Here is a 15,539-nt window from a genome sequence, read left to right on the forward strand (position 1 = left end):
GAAAACGATCGTCATTGGCTACGCCTAATTGGAGTTAAAATTTGACACCTTAAAACCACTTAGCCGTGCAAGGTCAAATTCTCGGGCTGAGTTCGCAGTCCCTACTTTTCGAGCGCCCCACTCGTGGAGCTCTTGTGGTGCATCGGCGTCACTTCAGGAGTTCCCCATGGCGCGCTTACAGCAATTTTTTTCCACTGCTTTTATTTTTTGACTCCCGCCACGGACTTCGCCAAAAAAGAGGAGATCCTCATAGTCTACCCCTCAAGCCGAAAAAATTTGGTCGAAACCAATCTTTGTTAGGGTATGCCCGTACAAGGTGCTACTTCGAGCATGGCGGTCAACTGCATTGCGGACTCAAACTAGCTAGGGAAACGGAGAAGGTAATATGCACGCGCGATTGTGAGCGTAACTTTTAAAACACCATTCATATGCATTAGGAAATTCAAGTAGAAAATGATGAAGCGCGCGTGTTCGCATGTCAAGCTTCGGTGTAGAACACTGCAGGCACGGTTAGACATTTGTTTCTTCCGCTGCGGAGGTTTTAGAACTAGAATATCATATTTCAAACAGCTTAGCATTACACGAGGGCTTCAGAGTATACATTCCATATGACCTCTACAGTCATATACTATGAGATAACTAAAGAAAATGTATTTCTGTTTGGCAGAACCCCTAACGGTAAGTACAGTGGAACCTATAAATACCACAGTTTAACACGGCTGCTGGTCAAAGAGCATTTACTTACGGAATTGTTAACATCTAGATCAGCTTAGAAGACGAGCCTGCTCCACGCTCAAAGTTTTTTAAATACTTACTTAAGATACAGTTTCTTCTAATCAGTTAGTTCATTTTAATATATCTTAATTTAAGTCGCATGTAAATAGTGACTAGAAAGCCCCATGAGGAGTTTCTATTGAATAAATTATCTATCTGTTTGAGCTGCTTCCTTTTGAGAGTACAGGTATTATTGCACCAGTATGTACCCCATGGCTGGGGTACGCCTGTCTCCATTATCTCCATCTATTTCTGCCACGTTACCACACGTCACAGCGTCTTCATGATACCCCCCTGTACCAAACCCAATCCTGGAGTCACAGCTTTTGCAGTTATCCTCCTTGTTAGCAACGATGCCAATTCTTGCGTTAGAATGGTGTTTGCTATAACGGTGAATATTACCAGTATTGAATCCTTCCTTATTACAATTTAACTGCAAGGAGGCATCTGAACCAATCAGATCCTTCCACGTTTCTCGACCTAATGATGTGGCGCGGTATTGACCGTCAGCGATCAGTGAGTACAAAGAGTCGGCCTGCGTGTTAATGACAGTGAACCTGACGTGTTGTCCAATCTTCATACCGAGGCAAATCATGGCGAAAGATGTATTCCAGTAGGTCGGTAACTTTGTTTCCTGTGAATCAAAGCCAGACTCCCCTCCAGGAAGGTTGTATTCAATTTTGTTACTCCAGTAAGTCTTGTTGTAATGAAAGGTGTTCTGTTAAGACAAAATAAGTTTTGAGATCTTTCACTCAGTTTAGCCGATTTTCGGATTTAAATCAAATCCATGGTATTCAAACACAGTTGCAGTTGGAAGGGAATCTTTTGTTTCTATTAGCTCTACCCGATCTATTTAAAATATTGACCACATGCACTTATCCAGAGCCACTGGCATGGAAGACCATTTCATCAAGAAAGATTTCGGCATTTTACAATTGGCACTTATTCAATTTCCAAACCCGATTCAGGCAAACATTTCTTGATTGGTGGAAACCACTTGAATGCGTACCTCACCAGTACATATATCTTATCAAACATTTTGTGGTGTAGTGCCGCTAGGGCGTGTCAATAAACAACAACGAGTAAAAATACTCAGCGATACTACAGAACAAAACGTTTAATAAGAGACTTACTATCCAACACGCCAAATTCTTATTTCAGTGCGGGCGAATTTCGCGGATATTTATTTACCAGGAGTGCGTGACAGGAGTATGCGAAGCGGACCGTTTCCATTTTCTTCAATAAATGATTAAATTTCACTGTCGTCTAACTGCTTTTCTTCGTTCGATATATCTAATAAACTTGATCAATACTCGACAGCTACTCCGATTCTTCGTCGTCAAAAATATTTAAATTGCCCGCCATGTTTTTTCGTATAACTCCAATCCATTTTGTCGCTTTCACGATGCGAGAAAATCTGTCTAACCGGTTCTCTGGAGTACAAATGCCACGAGATATTTGTACTCGTTTTGGGCGTTATTTGTACTCAACGAAGCACAATTGGACAATAAAGCGGCGTATTTTTCTCAATAAACAGGCTTCTCTCCTGGTTTTGAGGCCTATTGACCAGTTAAACGAACACTAATCTTACCTTGGTGCCGTCAATCTTCATGACCGGCGTCCATCCTCCATTTCCGCATCCAAAATCTCCCATGTGACAGAGAACGGAGACTGGTTTAAACTCCAGGCGGAGGGTAACAAGTTCACTGACATTGGGCCTATTTACAAGGGATCAATGACAAGAAGTTAATGGGTTTTTATGATTATCCTAGTCCCAGCATCAGAAATATATGTCTGTTTTTTAACCTAAATATTTTTTCCATAAGGATAAGCCTTCTCTCTTCTTTCACTTCTTACTATTCGAAGAAATGAATCAGATCTACCCTGAAGGGAGGTGGCGAAGGACGGGGGCGGGGGGGGGGGGGTTAGGTACATGGATATAATTTCATTTTTAATTATCAATTTACGCTAAAGGGGTTCATACTATGTTAATACTCCTAGTATAGCTTGTAACTTACCTATTGAAGTCATAGAGCTCCTTGCAGGACGTAATAGCTAGGAGATAAAAAAGAAGTGTTTCTCTCACCTATTGTCCATTATAAAGCCCAGTGTCCTTGCAGTTCGACGCGTGTTGTGTATCATTGGTGCCCACATTTACGGGCGGGAAATTTACCAGCTTTTTAATTCTTAAAATGAAATAGCGGAAAAGTAATGAGAGCTCGTCTAAGAAAATAAAAATAAAACAGAATTATACTTCTTCAGGCGAATATTTTTACTTTAATCACTACCGTTTCGGAGGGATTATTCATCACTTGGTTGACTCAAAATAAATACTGTAAGTTTAATTTAAGGAATAGCTACACATATGGAGCGGGTTATCATCTATAAAGTTGGGACTTGGGACAAACCAGAGACATCTAAACTAAAGAGCGGACAGGGCACAGGAAAATAGGAGGATCACGTGATTATGGAAGAAACATTTTCTCTAGAACAAGTTTTTGAAGAACGGTGTGACTGATTAGCTCGTGGAATAATCCCATATACCTTTCTCGCAAAACTCTCCCATGAAACCTGCTTCACAGACACATTTGTAAGAAGTGTATTTGTAATTTGGGACGCATGTTCCTCCGTTTTGACATAGCGAAGAAGAGCAAGGAGACTAAGATAAAGAAAGAACATATTTGTTATCAATACCGGTAAATGTTTGAACAGTAGTTTGATAAATGAAGCCGATGTCTCTTTTTTTAGATGGTTAAGCTGGGGAGCAGTACTGCAAAAACTTAGAGTAAAATAACTTGTTCAATCGCTCCCTAGAGTTTTCAAGTGCGTTTCTCTTTAGGTACACTCTAGAATTCTAGAAGAGTGCTGAGGGTAATCCCAGATCGCAACAGTTTTGCTTTCCCAGTGATTGGTCAAAAAGATCCCAACTACCCTCCCATGATTGGAAGAAAACTAAAGCCAATTTGGACTCTTTAATCCGCGTTTCCCGCTCTTAAGGCAGTTTTCTTGAAGTGCTCATATTCTATTGAAATGTCATTTTGTAGAAGTCCTCACCAGAGTAGAGAAGTGATGTGAACTCATGTTTTCGTTGTAGTTCTCGGCGTCTTTGTACTTATCAGAAGACAACAATTCACACCAAAGCTTTCCATCTCCTTCTTTGGGGGCGGCCATGTTTACCGAGAGGCATAAAGTATTTCTTACACATGCAAATAGGCAATCTAAAGGGTTGAACAAAGTTAATATTCCAATTCGAGTTACGTTCAGATAATGGAGTTCATCTTTTGAAAACAGACGCTGTTTAAATCTCCTGTCAGAAGGCAACCAAGGTCCTTCCATTGCGTTTATCTCTGGAAGAGATCAACGGGATAAACAATTTCAGTCGATGAATCACAAATTACTCTTTGCTAGTTCAACTTTGCTGGACTTAATCGTCTTGCCACCCAACCCAGGCTAGTGATGTAAGCTTTTTAGTCAGTTCGTAGCCCTAAAAGTGCAAAAAAATCGTGCGAGTAATGCACCATAGTACCCTAACGACAAATTTTCTCAGCGAAACAGTTTTTGCGAACCACCATTTGATTCACAAAACATCCGGCTTATATTTGATCCTTTTAACCTTTTCATTTTAATATACACCAATACTTTCTCTGTCACTCATGATCAACACTGAATAGATGAAAGGATTATACCATTTTCAGCGAAAAACTGTCTAAGTTAAATGTAGTTCGTAGTAAATCGGAAGAGATCTGTTAAGGAACATGTCTAGACATTGTTTTCTTCGTTTGTAAACACACTTGAAACATCCGACAAATTTATATTTTATTGCGTGAACAGCAGGCCTAAGGGCGAATTCCAACTTGAGTAAAATTGGACAAAAATTAAAAGGAAATGCAAGCTGTTAATTTTACTTGCGTAAAAATGTACTTCAAAGATTTAAAAAGTTTGGTGTGTTATCCTAGTTGGCTTAAACACGAGAACCAGAGTGAGACTGATACTGTAAATTTCACAAAGAGATGATACTGCTCTTCCTAAAAATTAACGAGTTCAGTTAGGTTTAAGCGGGTGTGCGATGGAAATGCGTGGACTGAGGCAAAAGTCCTCGACACATACCTTTTTCTTATGAACTTACAGCATTATATCATAAATGACAAGTACAAGATGCTTCGGTGGAAGGGTAAAGAAGTTTTTGCTAGCAACCTGGTAAGTAACTACTTACTTATCAGGTGACGGAGGGAAAATTTGTGTCAGCGCAGTTGGGTAGGGGTTAAAATCCAGTATAAATTAGAGATTTAGAACGCAAAGCACTTTCGCTATTAGTTAGTTCAAGATAAAAGCTGAAATAAAATTGAGCAACTGAATCACCATTCAAAACTTCACGCACTTTCACCCAACACGTACGTCTGTATGTTTTCAATCTTTCTGAAAAGCAAGTATTCCGTGCTTTTCTCATTCAAGCCAAAAGAGCACTCTCACTGCAACTCGAGTACCATTAATTTATAAATACATCGCACTATTATCATACGTGCAAAGAAATTTTTTCAACCCATGTGAGCCTTTTTGAAAATCACGCTTGTTCGCGCTATGCATGCTCGAGCCAAGCAGTAAACTCTTATGCTTAACTATTTCCTCGCACATTCTACTACGCTTCATTGTAATAATGGCGTGTTTTGATGAATGAATAAGAATTATGGTGAAATATTGTACCTTCTTTAAAGAAAAAAATGAGAATAAGAAAGAATCGGACGAAGTTAAAAACAAATAAAAGCGAGAATGGAATTAAAATTAAAAATTTCAGAAAACCATGCAAAACGGAATCGAAATAAGGTTTGGTTCAAACAGGTGCTCCAAGAATGTGCGTGGAAATGTAACTTAGAAATATTCTTCCCACCATGCATTGTAGATTTTCTTATGAACTTTTTGTAGTTTGTGAATGATGTAAGATTACAGAAAATTTGAATTTACTTCACAGTCAACCCGTGTATGAAGATGGAAAACTGATAATTATCTAAACGATATCTCATCAATTGAAGGTGTAATATTTTTGGATATCATTATCCTTCGTCATGAGATTTTGGGAAAACTGTTCAGATGTAAAAAATACTGTTGATTGTGAATTTGCGTTTTTCATTCTTTCGTGTTGAACAGCCCGCATCATCTACAGCCTACCTTACAGAAGGGATATTGGTATAATAATTGAAGTGGATCAAATCGAAGAAAAATTAGAATGAGACAGATAAAAAACAAAATATTTACCAGAAGGACAGTTAGCTGCGGTGAATATCGAAAACAAGAGAAAGAAAATGAGATGAAGCTTGAAATCAGCAGACATGACGGATGGCCAAAGCACCGGGTTACGTTCAGCTTTACATGTGCTTTTAGAGCCGCATCTAAGTCATTTCTAAAAAGAAAATTTGCCCAAAAGGATTAACAAAGCTGTTATCATTGATGAAAAAAACGTTGTACAATTCGGTGGTAAAATTAACTTCTAGTTGATAACGGCCAGAAAACGCCGAAATTAGTTAATTAGTTGAAAAACACAAAACCCCTTTTTGCTGTGTTAATGATAATATAGAGTGAGAATCATTCAAATTTTCTTAAAGACAAATGAAGATGGGGGAATTATATTTTGCAGCCAACTTATGGGTGTTTTTTGGACAGATCTGATAGTTTTGTAAAGCGCATTCTGGAGAATATTTATCAAAGTGTAATACTTTGAATGAATAGAGTGCTTCGCCACAATTTAAAGAGATATGAGGGACAGACTGCAGTTTAACAATTTTGTGCAAATTTTAATGCATCCGAATTTCGATTGTTTGTTGTTTAATTAATCGCTCGAAGGCAAGTTGCTGCTCCATTTTTAGGAAGAATGTTTATCAAAGCGTAGTGCCTTGAAAGAATAGAGTACGTCGCCACAACTTAAAGAGATATGAGTAACTGACTGCAGTTTAAAAATTTAGGCAAATTTTAATGCATTTAGGCAGATTGTTTATCAAAGCGTAATGCCTTGAAAGAATAGAGTGCGTCGCCACAATTTAAAGAGATATGAGGGACAGGTTGCAGTTTAACAATTTAGGCAAATTTTAATGCATCCGAATTTCGATTCTTTGTTGTTTAATTAATCACTCGAAGTCAAGTTGCGGCTCTAAAATTTAATTTAGCCCGTATACTTAAGTTTCATATTTTCAACTCGATCTTGTTTAGTCTATTCTCCCTTATAGACCTTATAACATATAGCGCGCACGCAAGTCCTTCCTAATAGCCCATTTCCGAATTACCCTTGGCCTCATTTTCAAAACGAGTCCAAGGGTAATTAGGGAATGGGCTATTCCTTATGAGCCAATATGGCGTTGTAAAGTCATATCTATGTACGCACGGCCGTTTGTATATTGATCCTTTAACGCTCAACATGAAAAATAAGAAGAAGCAGGAAAAAGAAAAAAATTATGGTTTGATAGCACTCGATTCCTAAAACATGAGGCGCATGTAGTTCTTTCAAGCAACAAATTTAGCTTAGCAGTGAAAAATGTTTCATTCCTAAGAGCAATAAGATTTATGGTTGGAAAGAAAGAAAACTGAGCCTGCTTACTCCATGTCAGGCTTTGTGACGTTTGGATTCCTCTTTAGATGTGTAAATATCATTTGGAGATGTTTATAAATGCTAAAAGTACTGATAAATACAACTTTCTTCGTGTACAAGTTTTACCCGCTAAGTTATAAAGCAATCGGTTGATGTTTTTGGCACTTGGATAGTTTGTAGAGCACTAAACTTGCTCACGGTTGCCCCATAAAAGGTAATGCGGATTCCGGAATCCAGGAAATTCTTACTTCTGGAATATAGAAGACTTGGCTTTAGAAGACTGGGCTTTGGAATCCACAATCCAGCATCCCGTTGAAGAATGAGTCTGGAATCCACGTTTTTGAAAATGTGTTTCAGTAGGCAAGTTTAGAGGGAAAAAAGAAAGTGTTTACATAACAAAAGCGTCTAGATCCCACATGATTTACTTGAAGCCACTATTTAATTGTTTTGGAATACCTCGAAATACCGCTATGGCCGCTGTGATGTCTTGTGAAATCGGCCCGTTTTAGTATTAGCGTATAGTCAAACCTGTATTACGCAGTCACCCATGCCGAATTGTGACCGCACAATACAGGTTGACTGCTAAATTCCACAGAGTAGGGGTGATATAAAAAACGTTTAAAAAAAATTTTTTTAAGTGACTCCACTATAAGTAACCGTTAAATACTGGTGAAAGACAATACAATACAATACAGATGGATCCAGGAGCTGTATTCCGGAATTTCGAACTCCAAAACACAAAAGATCCCAGATTTTAGTTTCTGCTTTGCTCGCAATTTTCGCATTTCGTTTTTCAGGGGGATTTTTCTGTTGAAAGACATGTTTGTATGTGCATATTTCCAAAACAACACAAGGGATTAAATTCTTCCCTGTCAATCCCTTTTTCCCTCTCAGTGCTTTTTTGTTTGATTTGAACAATAAAGCAACACACATCACTTCCACTCATTTTGAAAACTGTTTAAATTATGCTTGTGATTCGGGAGGAATTCTCTTTATCGAATGTATTTTATTAGGCAATTTAGAAAATTTTCGTATTTTAACATATAGCAAACTATCAATAATCATATAATGAAAGGGAGTTTTAAAATCGAATGAGGTGTTTTCAGTGACTGCACAGCTTTTCTGCAAATTTTTACAAATTCCAGATACAATCATTTCACTCCCCTTCTGCGCCAGCTCAATATCTGCGAGACTCGGTTTTGGAATAGTAGTGCGTAAATAACCTTGCTTCTAAATGTTTAATCAAGAAATTTCACATCCACCATCCACCGTGTAACCTACGAGCGTAATACCTCATAAAACCATCTTTTTTAAAACACGGTTGCTGGTCAACGAACATTTATTTACGAAACTGTTAACATCTGGATCAGCATAGATGACCATTTAATGCCTGCTCCTCACTCACAGCTTTTTAAAACTTAATCAAGAGAGAGCCTCTTTTTCATTAGAAAAGTCCGACGGGGAGGTACTCTTTTATAAAGTTTCTAACTCTTAGAGCTGCTTTCCTTTTGAGAGTATTGGTATTATTGCACCAGGATGTACCCCATTGCAGGGGTATGCCTGTCTCCATTATCTCCTTCTATTTTTGCCACGTTACCACACGTCACGGCGTCATCAAAATATCCTCCTGTACCGAATCCAATCCTGGAGTCACAGCTTTTGCAGTCATTCTCCTGGTTAGCAACGATGCCAATTCTTGCTTCAGAATGGAAAACGTCGATGGGGTTAACATCAGCAGTGTTGAATCCTTCCCTGTTACAATTTAACTGCAAGGAGGCATCTGAACCAATCAGATTCTTCCACGTTTCTCGACCCAATGAGATGGCGCGGTATTGACCGTCAGCGATCAGTGAGTACAGAGAGTCGGCCTGCTTGTTAATGACAGTGAACCCGAGGTGTTGTCCAATCTTCATAACGAGACAGATCTTGGAGAAAGATGTGTTCCAATAGGACGATAACTTTGTCTCCTGTGAATCAAAGCCAGACTCCCCACCGGGAAGGTTGTATTCAATTTTATTGCTCCAGTAAGGGCTGTTGTAATGAAAGGTGCTCTGTTAAAACAAAATAATTTCATATTCATAAATGTTCTATTTCGCGTAACGATCGTTCGCTCAAGCTTAACCGGTTTTTGGATATAAATGAAACCCATGGTATTCAAACAAAGTGACAACTGTATGAGAATCATTTGTTTGTATCAGCTGTAAATTGTCGATCGCGCGCTTATCCAGAGCCACTAACATGGGACACCATATCTTCAAAAAAGATTCCCGCATTTTAAAATTAGTACTTGTGGATTTTCCTTGCCCGAGTCAGCCAAACATGTCTTGATTGGCGGAAACTACTTGAATGCGTACCTCACCAGAAAATCTTACCTTTTTGCCGTCAATCTTCATGACCGGCGTCCATCCTCCATTTCCGCATCCAAAATCTCCCATGTGGCAGAGAATGGTGACTGATTTAGAGTCCAGGCGGAGGGTAACAAGTTCACTGACATTAAACCTATTTACAAGGGATCAAAGAGAGAAAGCTAACTGCATAAGAGTTCTTATGATAATCCAAGTCCCAGTATGAGAATATGTATTGGTAGGTCTACTTTCTAATCTAAAACAAGTATGGGCCATCTCCCTTCTCCCTTCTGCCAATCTTTCCAGCCGTTCTCATTTAGGACAACCCCAAAGGTGGCGGGCGATGGGAGGGTAGGCGCATGGACATCAATCCTTTTGAAATTGTTAATATGCGCTTCAGGGGATCGTGCTACGTTGATACTCTTAGTATAGCTTTTTACTTACCTATTAAAGTCATAGAGCTCTTTGCAAGACGTAATAGCTGGGAGATAGAAAAAAAGTGTTTTCTTTATTTATTTTCAATGTTTTCCTTACGCTCAAGATCTAAAGCCTAATGTCCTTGCAGTGAAACCATGTTGTATATTGGTTCTGCTCAGATTTATGGGCAGGACATTTTTCAGCTTTTCAATCCTAAAATGAAATAGCGACAATGAAATAAAGAAGTGTCCTTTTTTCGGGCGAATCTTTTCGCATTAATCATTTATTTTTGAGTGATTATTCATCACTTGGTTAACTGAAAATAAATTTATCACCTTTATTTAACAAATAACTACATTTATTATCGAACTACACTCCGTAGAGTACAAATAACGCCATAGACGAGTACAAATTATCTCGCGGTATTTGTACTCCAGAGAACCGGTTAGACAGGCTTTCTCGCATCGCGCAAGCGAAGAACTGGATTGAAGTTACGAAAACTGGCGGACAATTTGAATCATATTCCTGACGATGAAGAGTCGGAATGGCTGGAAAATATAGATCCAAGTTTATTAGATGAATCGAACGAAGAACAACAGCTGGACGACCAAGAAATTTCTTCATCTATTGAAGAAAATAGAAACAGCAACACAACAACGCGCCAATTCCGTTCCGCTTCGCAGACTTCTGTCACGCACTACCCGTAAATAAATATCGGCGAAATTCGCCTGCACTGAAATAACAGTTTGGCGTGTTGGGTAACAAATAACTTATTAGACGTTTTTTTGTGTGGTATCGGTGAGTATTTTACTCGTTATTTGTATTTTGACGAGCCTTACGGGCTCGTCAAGATACGGCACAACTCGTAAAAATACTCATCGATAGATACTACACAACAAAATGTCTAATAAGATATCTATAGCACAGGTCATTATCATCAGTCACGGGTCATCATCCATCAAGTATGGACCTTGGAAAAATCAGAGACATCTTAACTAAAGAGTAAGCAGGGCACAGAAAAATTAGGAGAATTGCGTTGTGAAGAAAGAAAATTTTTTTCACAACAAGGTTTTAGAGCGAGGGTTACTGAATATCGCGATGAATAATCCCATATTACCTTTCTCGCAAAACTCTCCCATAAAACCTGGTTCACAGAGACATTGGTAAGACGTGTATTTGTAAATCGGGATGCAGGTTCCTCCGTTTTGACATGGCGAATGAGAACAAGGAGACTAAAACAAGAAAAATAATAACTGATATTAACACTGGTGCGTCTGTTTTTAGATACATCTAGAAGAGTGCTGATATTAACCCCAGATTGCACTAGATTTGCTTTGCCCAGTGATCGGTCCAAAAGACCCGCACTACTCTGTCAACGATCAGATGCAAACTAAAAACAATATTTGGACCCAGTCATCCGTGCGTAGTCTTTAGTCTCAAGTCTGAGTTCTTATCGGCTTTGAGGTCTTGTCCTTCGTTCTGGGTGGCCTTTGTGCTTATGATTTTACGAAAATCAATAAAAAACGTTATATCTGTAAACGGTCGAATTGCAATGAAACTCCTCTTTGTAAAAGTCCTTACCAGAATGGACAAATGATGCGCACTCGTGTTTTCCTTGTAGTTCTCAGCGTCTCTGTACTTATCAGAAGACAACAATTCACACCAAAGCTTTCCATATGCTTCTTTGGAGGCGGCCATGTTTATTGAGAGGCAAAAAGTATTTCTTACACATGCAAATAGGCAATCTAACAAGTTGTACATAGTGAATATTCCAACTCGATTTACGTTCAGATAATGACGTTCATCTTTTGAAAACAGGCGCTGTTTGAATGTCTTGTCAGAAGGGAACCGATGTCCTTCTATAGCTTTTATCTCTGGAAAAGATGAACGGGATATAGAATTTTAGTCGATGAATCACAAATTACTCTTTGCTAGGTTCAATTTTGCTGGACTCAATCATCTGGCCATCCTAGCCCAAGTTGTTAGTGATGGAAGCTTTTGAGTCGGTTCGGTGCCCTCAAAGATGAAAAGAAGATATATCGCAGACTGGTTAGTTTGGTAGCACCCAGGTATAAAATATTTTAAAATCTGGCCTTTGTATAAAACTTCACGAGTGTCCGAAAATATTTTCGTTTTGAAAAAGTTTATGTCCTGAGCGACTTCTGATGACATAAATTTGTTTCAATTCCGAGACACAACTATCTAGTATTTGTCGTCGAATTGGACGAAAGAGGGATATCTCCTTTTAGCTCTTCTTTAATAACAACCATAAAGGCGAAGTGTTCTTTCGACTGCTCTGTTAAATACATAAATGATTAAATCTACGCATATTCACGACACACGTAAGGTTCTGGCTAAATGCCCGGCAGCTGGACACAGTTTACTTGTTGCGCAGCAATCAGAAATCTTGCATCAATATCACTGACTTTCGGAACCGTAAATGTCTTTCAAACTCAGTTAAAAGTGTACGATATTTGTTTGAAATTGTCAAGCAATTCCGAACATTATGTTGATCTTTTACCGTACTTTCTTCTTATTGTCATTTTCCATTTGTGTCCTTCCAAAGAGCAAGTACGATAAACGCTTCGCTGCCATGCGAGGTATTTCATTTGTTAATTAATCGAGCACCGTGCGAGCAATGTACCATAGTACGCTCACGATAAATTTTCTCAGCGGAACAGTTTTTGCGAGCCATCATTTGATTTATAAAAATATCCGGCTCCTATTTGACCATTTTATCTATTTAATTTTTAATATACACCAATAATTTCTCTGTCACTCAACATTGAATGGTTGAAAGGCTAGTACTTTTTTTAAGTGAAAATTGTCTAAGTAAAATGTAGTCCATAATAAATCATAAGAGATTTGTTCAAGAACATTTCAGACAGCGCTTTGTACCGTTTGCACACTCACTTGAAACACCCGACAAGTTTGCATTTTTTTATTGCGTGAACAGCAAGCAGTGAGGGCGAATTTCCAACTCGTGCAAAAGTTGACGTAAAAAGAAAAGGAAATCCAAGCTGTTAATTTCACATCAAAAAGAAGTCCACTCTAAAGGTTTAGAACGATTAGTTATTTTACTCCGTGTTAGCCTTCACGCGAGAACGAGAATGCCGACTATTATAAATCGTCTTGTAAGGAGATGATGGATGGTGCACTTCATAAAAATTAAGGAGTTCAGTTAGGTTTAGCAGGTGCGCAGTGGAAATGCGTGGACTGAGGCAAAAATCCTCCCACATACCTTTTTATTTTAACTTGTAGCATTATTCATTTATTTCAACATTGAATGTATAAAATCTAAACTCTCACTTTTCTTCAACCGACTGCATCTCAATAAAAAAGTCTTTATGCCTAAACAAAACGGTATGCTGATCACCTTTCATATGTAAATAGGGTTAAACAATGAACCAAACTGTAATTTTAATCAGGTACATCTTACAGAAGCAGAGAAAAAATTAATTGTTGAGTATTTGGGTTCATCATATTTTTTGGCATGTCCACCTACACTTCGAGATTTGTTGCAGGTAGCGCAATGAATCCCCTTACTGAGACACCTTGACTAGCTGAAAATAAATGATAATACTTACCAGCAACAAATTGGGCTACAGTGAAGATTGTTAAGAGGAATACCAGAACGACGTGGCGCTTGAAATCAGCAGACATGACGGATTAACGCGTACGGTGAATCTTAACTTTTAAACCGCCCCTTTTTAACCGTGAAGATCATTTTCAAGTAGTGTGCTCTTCGATAATAATATTGGCAACAAAGTGGTATTCTTAACGTATGGTTGAGCTTGCTAAAGCTCAATACCGAAACGATAGCTGACTATTTAAAGCAAAGGACTGCCTCATTATGGGATTCATCTGATGCATGGCACAAAGGACTTCCTGTTTCCATCTGATTGGAACAACAGGGGGGCTGGGCAAATAGATAAAAGTCAGGAAGTAATTAGTCGATTAAACAAAGAGTTGTCTTATACTGGGAGACGACACCACACAGATGTCACCTAGTTTGCCCAAAATCGGAGTATTATTAAAGAAAGATAATTAGTTTGTAGGTGCTATGCAAAGTTTCGATGCCTTTGAATGTTATTACTTGTTATTTTTTGATGTCTCATAGAACAGTCCCAAGTCACTAACTCGTCGTTCAGTTAATAAATGCGAAACAAGAAAAATAAACTTACCAAATGGCTTTGTATGCGTACCTAAATAAAGTTACATGTACAAACGTGGAGAAAAGTGTTCCGATTTGTCTTTAAGTTGATTAACGGCCTTCTCCCAATTGGCTTGTTAGCTCAATTGGTAGAGCGCTGCACTAGTATCGCAGAGGTCAGTGGTTCGAGTCCCGTACAGGCCTGATTTTTTTCAGGTCTGATTTTCGCTATTGCATAAATAGCGCTATCTACTGCGAGGATCGTGCATCATACGTATTTAACGTTCACGGTGTAATAAGTCGATATTGAAAGTTTGACAAGGCTACAAAAACAAATGTTTATTCAGTTCTGTTTTAAAGTCGTAATCAATCGCAAAGGTAGATATTTCTTGACTTTTCTGCATCAGCAATTAGAAATAGCAAGTAATAATCAAATATTAAGGATGTGCGTTTCATTTATCGCATTGAATTTATGGCGAGTCGAGGATAGTGTAAGTGCCGTTTAGCTACAAAATCAATCTGAGTGCATGATTGCCATTACTTGTTTCGCGATAATAACAAAAACAATTTCCAGCTGACTTTACGAAAGTATGATGACCAACCGATAGCCCGACGGTTAGACATCCGTCATATATATCATTCTATTTCAAGTGCCAACTTATAGTTCGGAAAAGATGATTTGAAGTAATCTCACCTGCCTTTCAAGACAAATCACTGAATTCATTATTGACTTGAACTAGTCGCAGTCTTCTGATCGTTATCAATATTCTAAGGAGCATATGTCACCTACGATGATCAACCAGAAGAAAGGAAATCAATTGGTTAACATTCCCAAAAGCCGTGGTATAAAAACGCATTCTTAAATCAATAGTCCATTTTACAGTTGTGTGCTTGGTTGCCAAGCCTTTGAATGGGAGTGAGGCTAGAGATGACCTTGTTATGATACAAACCTTGCTGCCTTTCAAATGTAAATCACTTTGTTATCATGCTAACTAGATACAGGTCTCTATCACAACAAGGTCATCTTTAGCCTCACTCTGAATCAAAGGCTTGGCAACTAAGTACACAACTGTAAAATGGCCTATTGACTGTAATTTTTCGTTTGTCAATGGGCCGGTTATTTCAGAAAAGTTTAGCAGTTGTTTTAACAAAACTGCGTTCGAAGCCATTTTCGATTTAGCCGAACCTTTTATCTGAACATTCATCTTTGTGAACAATGTCAGGAGGGCCGAAAGTGCGGTGCGCGCTTATTGTAGTGAAGTGAAAACCTTTATTA

General features: G+C 38.4%; 2 protein-coding genes across 3 annotated transcripts; both read right to left on the bottom strand.

Moving 5' to 3' along the window:
- Positions 1-539: 539 nt before the first annotated feature.
- Positions 540-6,201, bottom strand: LOC111330558 (uncharacterized). The gene is made up of 6 exons (XM_022935430.2): positions 6,025-6,201; positions 3,829-4,121; positions 3,319-3,433; positions 2,793-2,829; positions 2,366-2,492; positions 540-1,492 (listed from the first exon to the last, which is right to left on the bottom strand). Exons 1-6 carry the CDS (start codon positions 6,098-6,100, stop codon positions 965-967), a joined length of 1,176 nt encoding a protein of 391 aa, XP_022791165.2. The 5' UTR covers positions 6,101-6,201; the 3' UTR covers positions 540-964.
- A 2,133-nt stretch (positions 6,202-8,334) lies between these two features.
- LOC111330547 (uncharacterized) lies at positions 8,335-15,346 on the bottom strand. 2 transcript variants are annotated; one of them, XM_088725188.1, is made up of 6 exons: positions 14,958-15,346; positions 11,692-11,984; positions 11,228-11,342; positions 10,138-10,174; positions 9,721-9,847; positions 8,335-9,399 (listed from the first exon to the last, which is right to left on the bottom strand). In XM_088725188.1, exons 2-6 carry the CDS (start codon positions 11,869-11,871, stop codon positions 8,872-8,874), a joined length of 987 nt encoding a protein of 328 aa, XP_088581314.1. In that variant the 5' UTR covers positions 11,872-11,984; positions 14,958-15,346; the 3' UTR covers positions 8,335-8,871. The 2 variants fall into 2 exon arrangements, with proteins under 2 accessions (XP_088581314.1, XP_022791151.2); XM_022935416.2 differs by lacking the exon at positions 14,958-15,346 and adding an exon at positions 13,698-14,937.
- Between the last annotated feature and the right edge of the window lie 193 nt (positions 15,347-15,539).

Source organism: Stylophora pistillata, chromosome 6 (genome assembly GCF_964205215.1).
Source record: "Stylophora pistillata chromosome 6, jaStyPist1.2, whole genome shotgun sequence".
Taxonomy (NCBI): Eukaryota; Metazoa; Cnidaria; class Anthozoa; order Scleractinia; family Pocilloporidae; genus Stylophora; species Stylophora pistillata.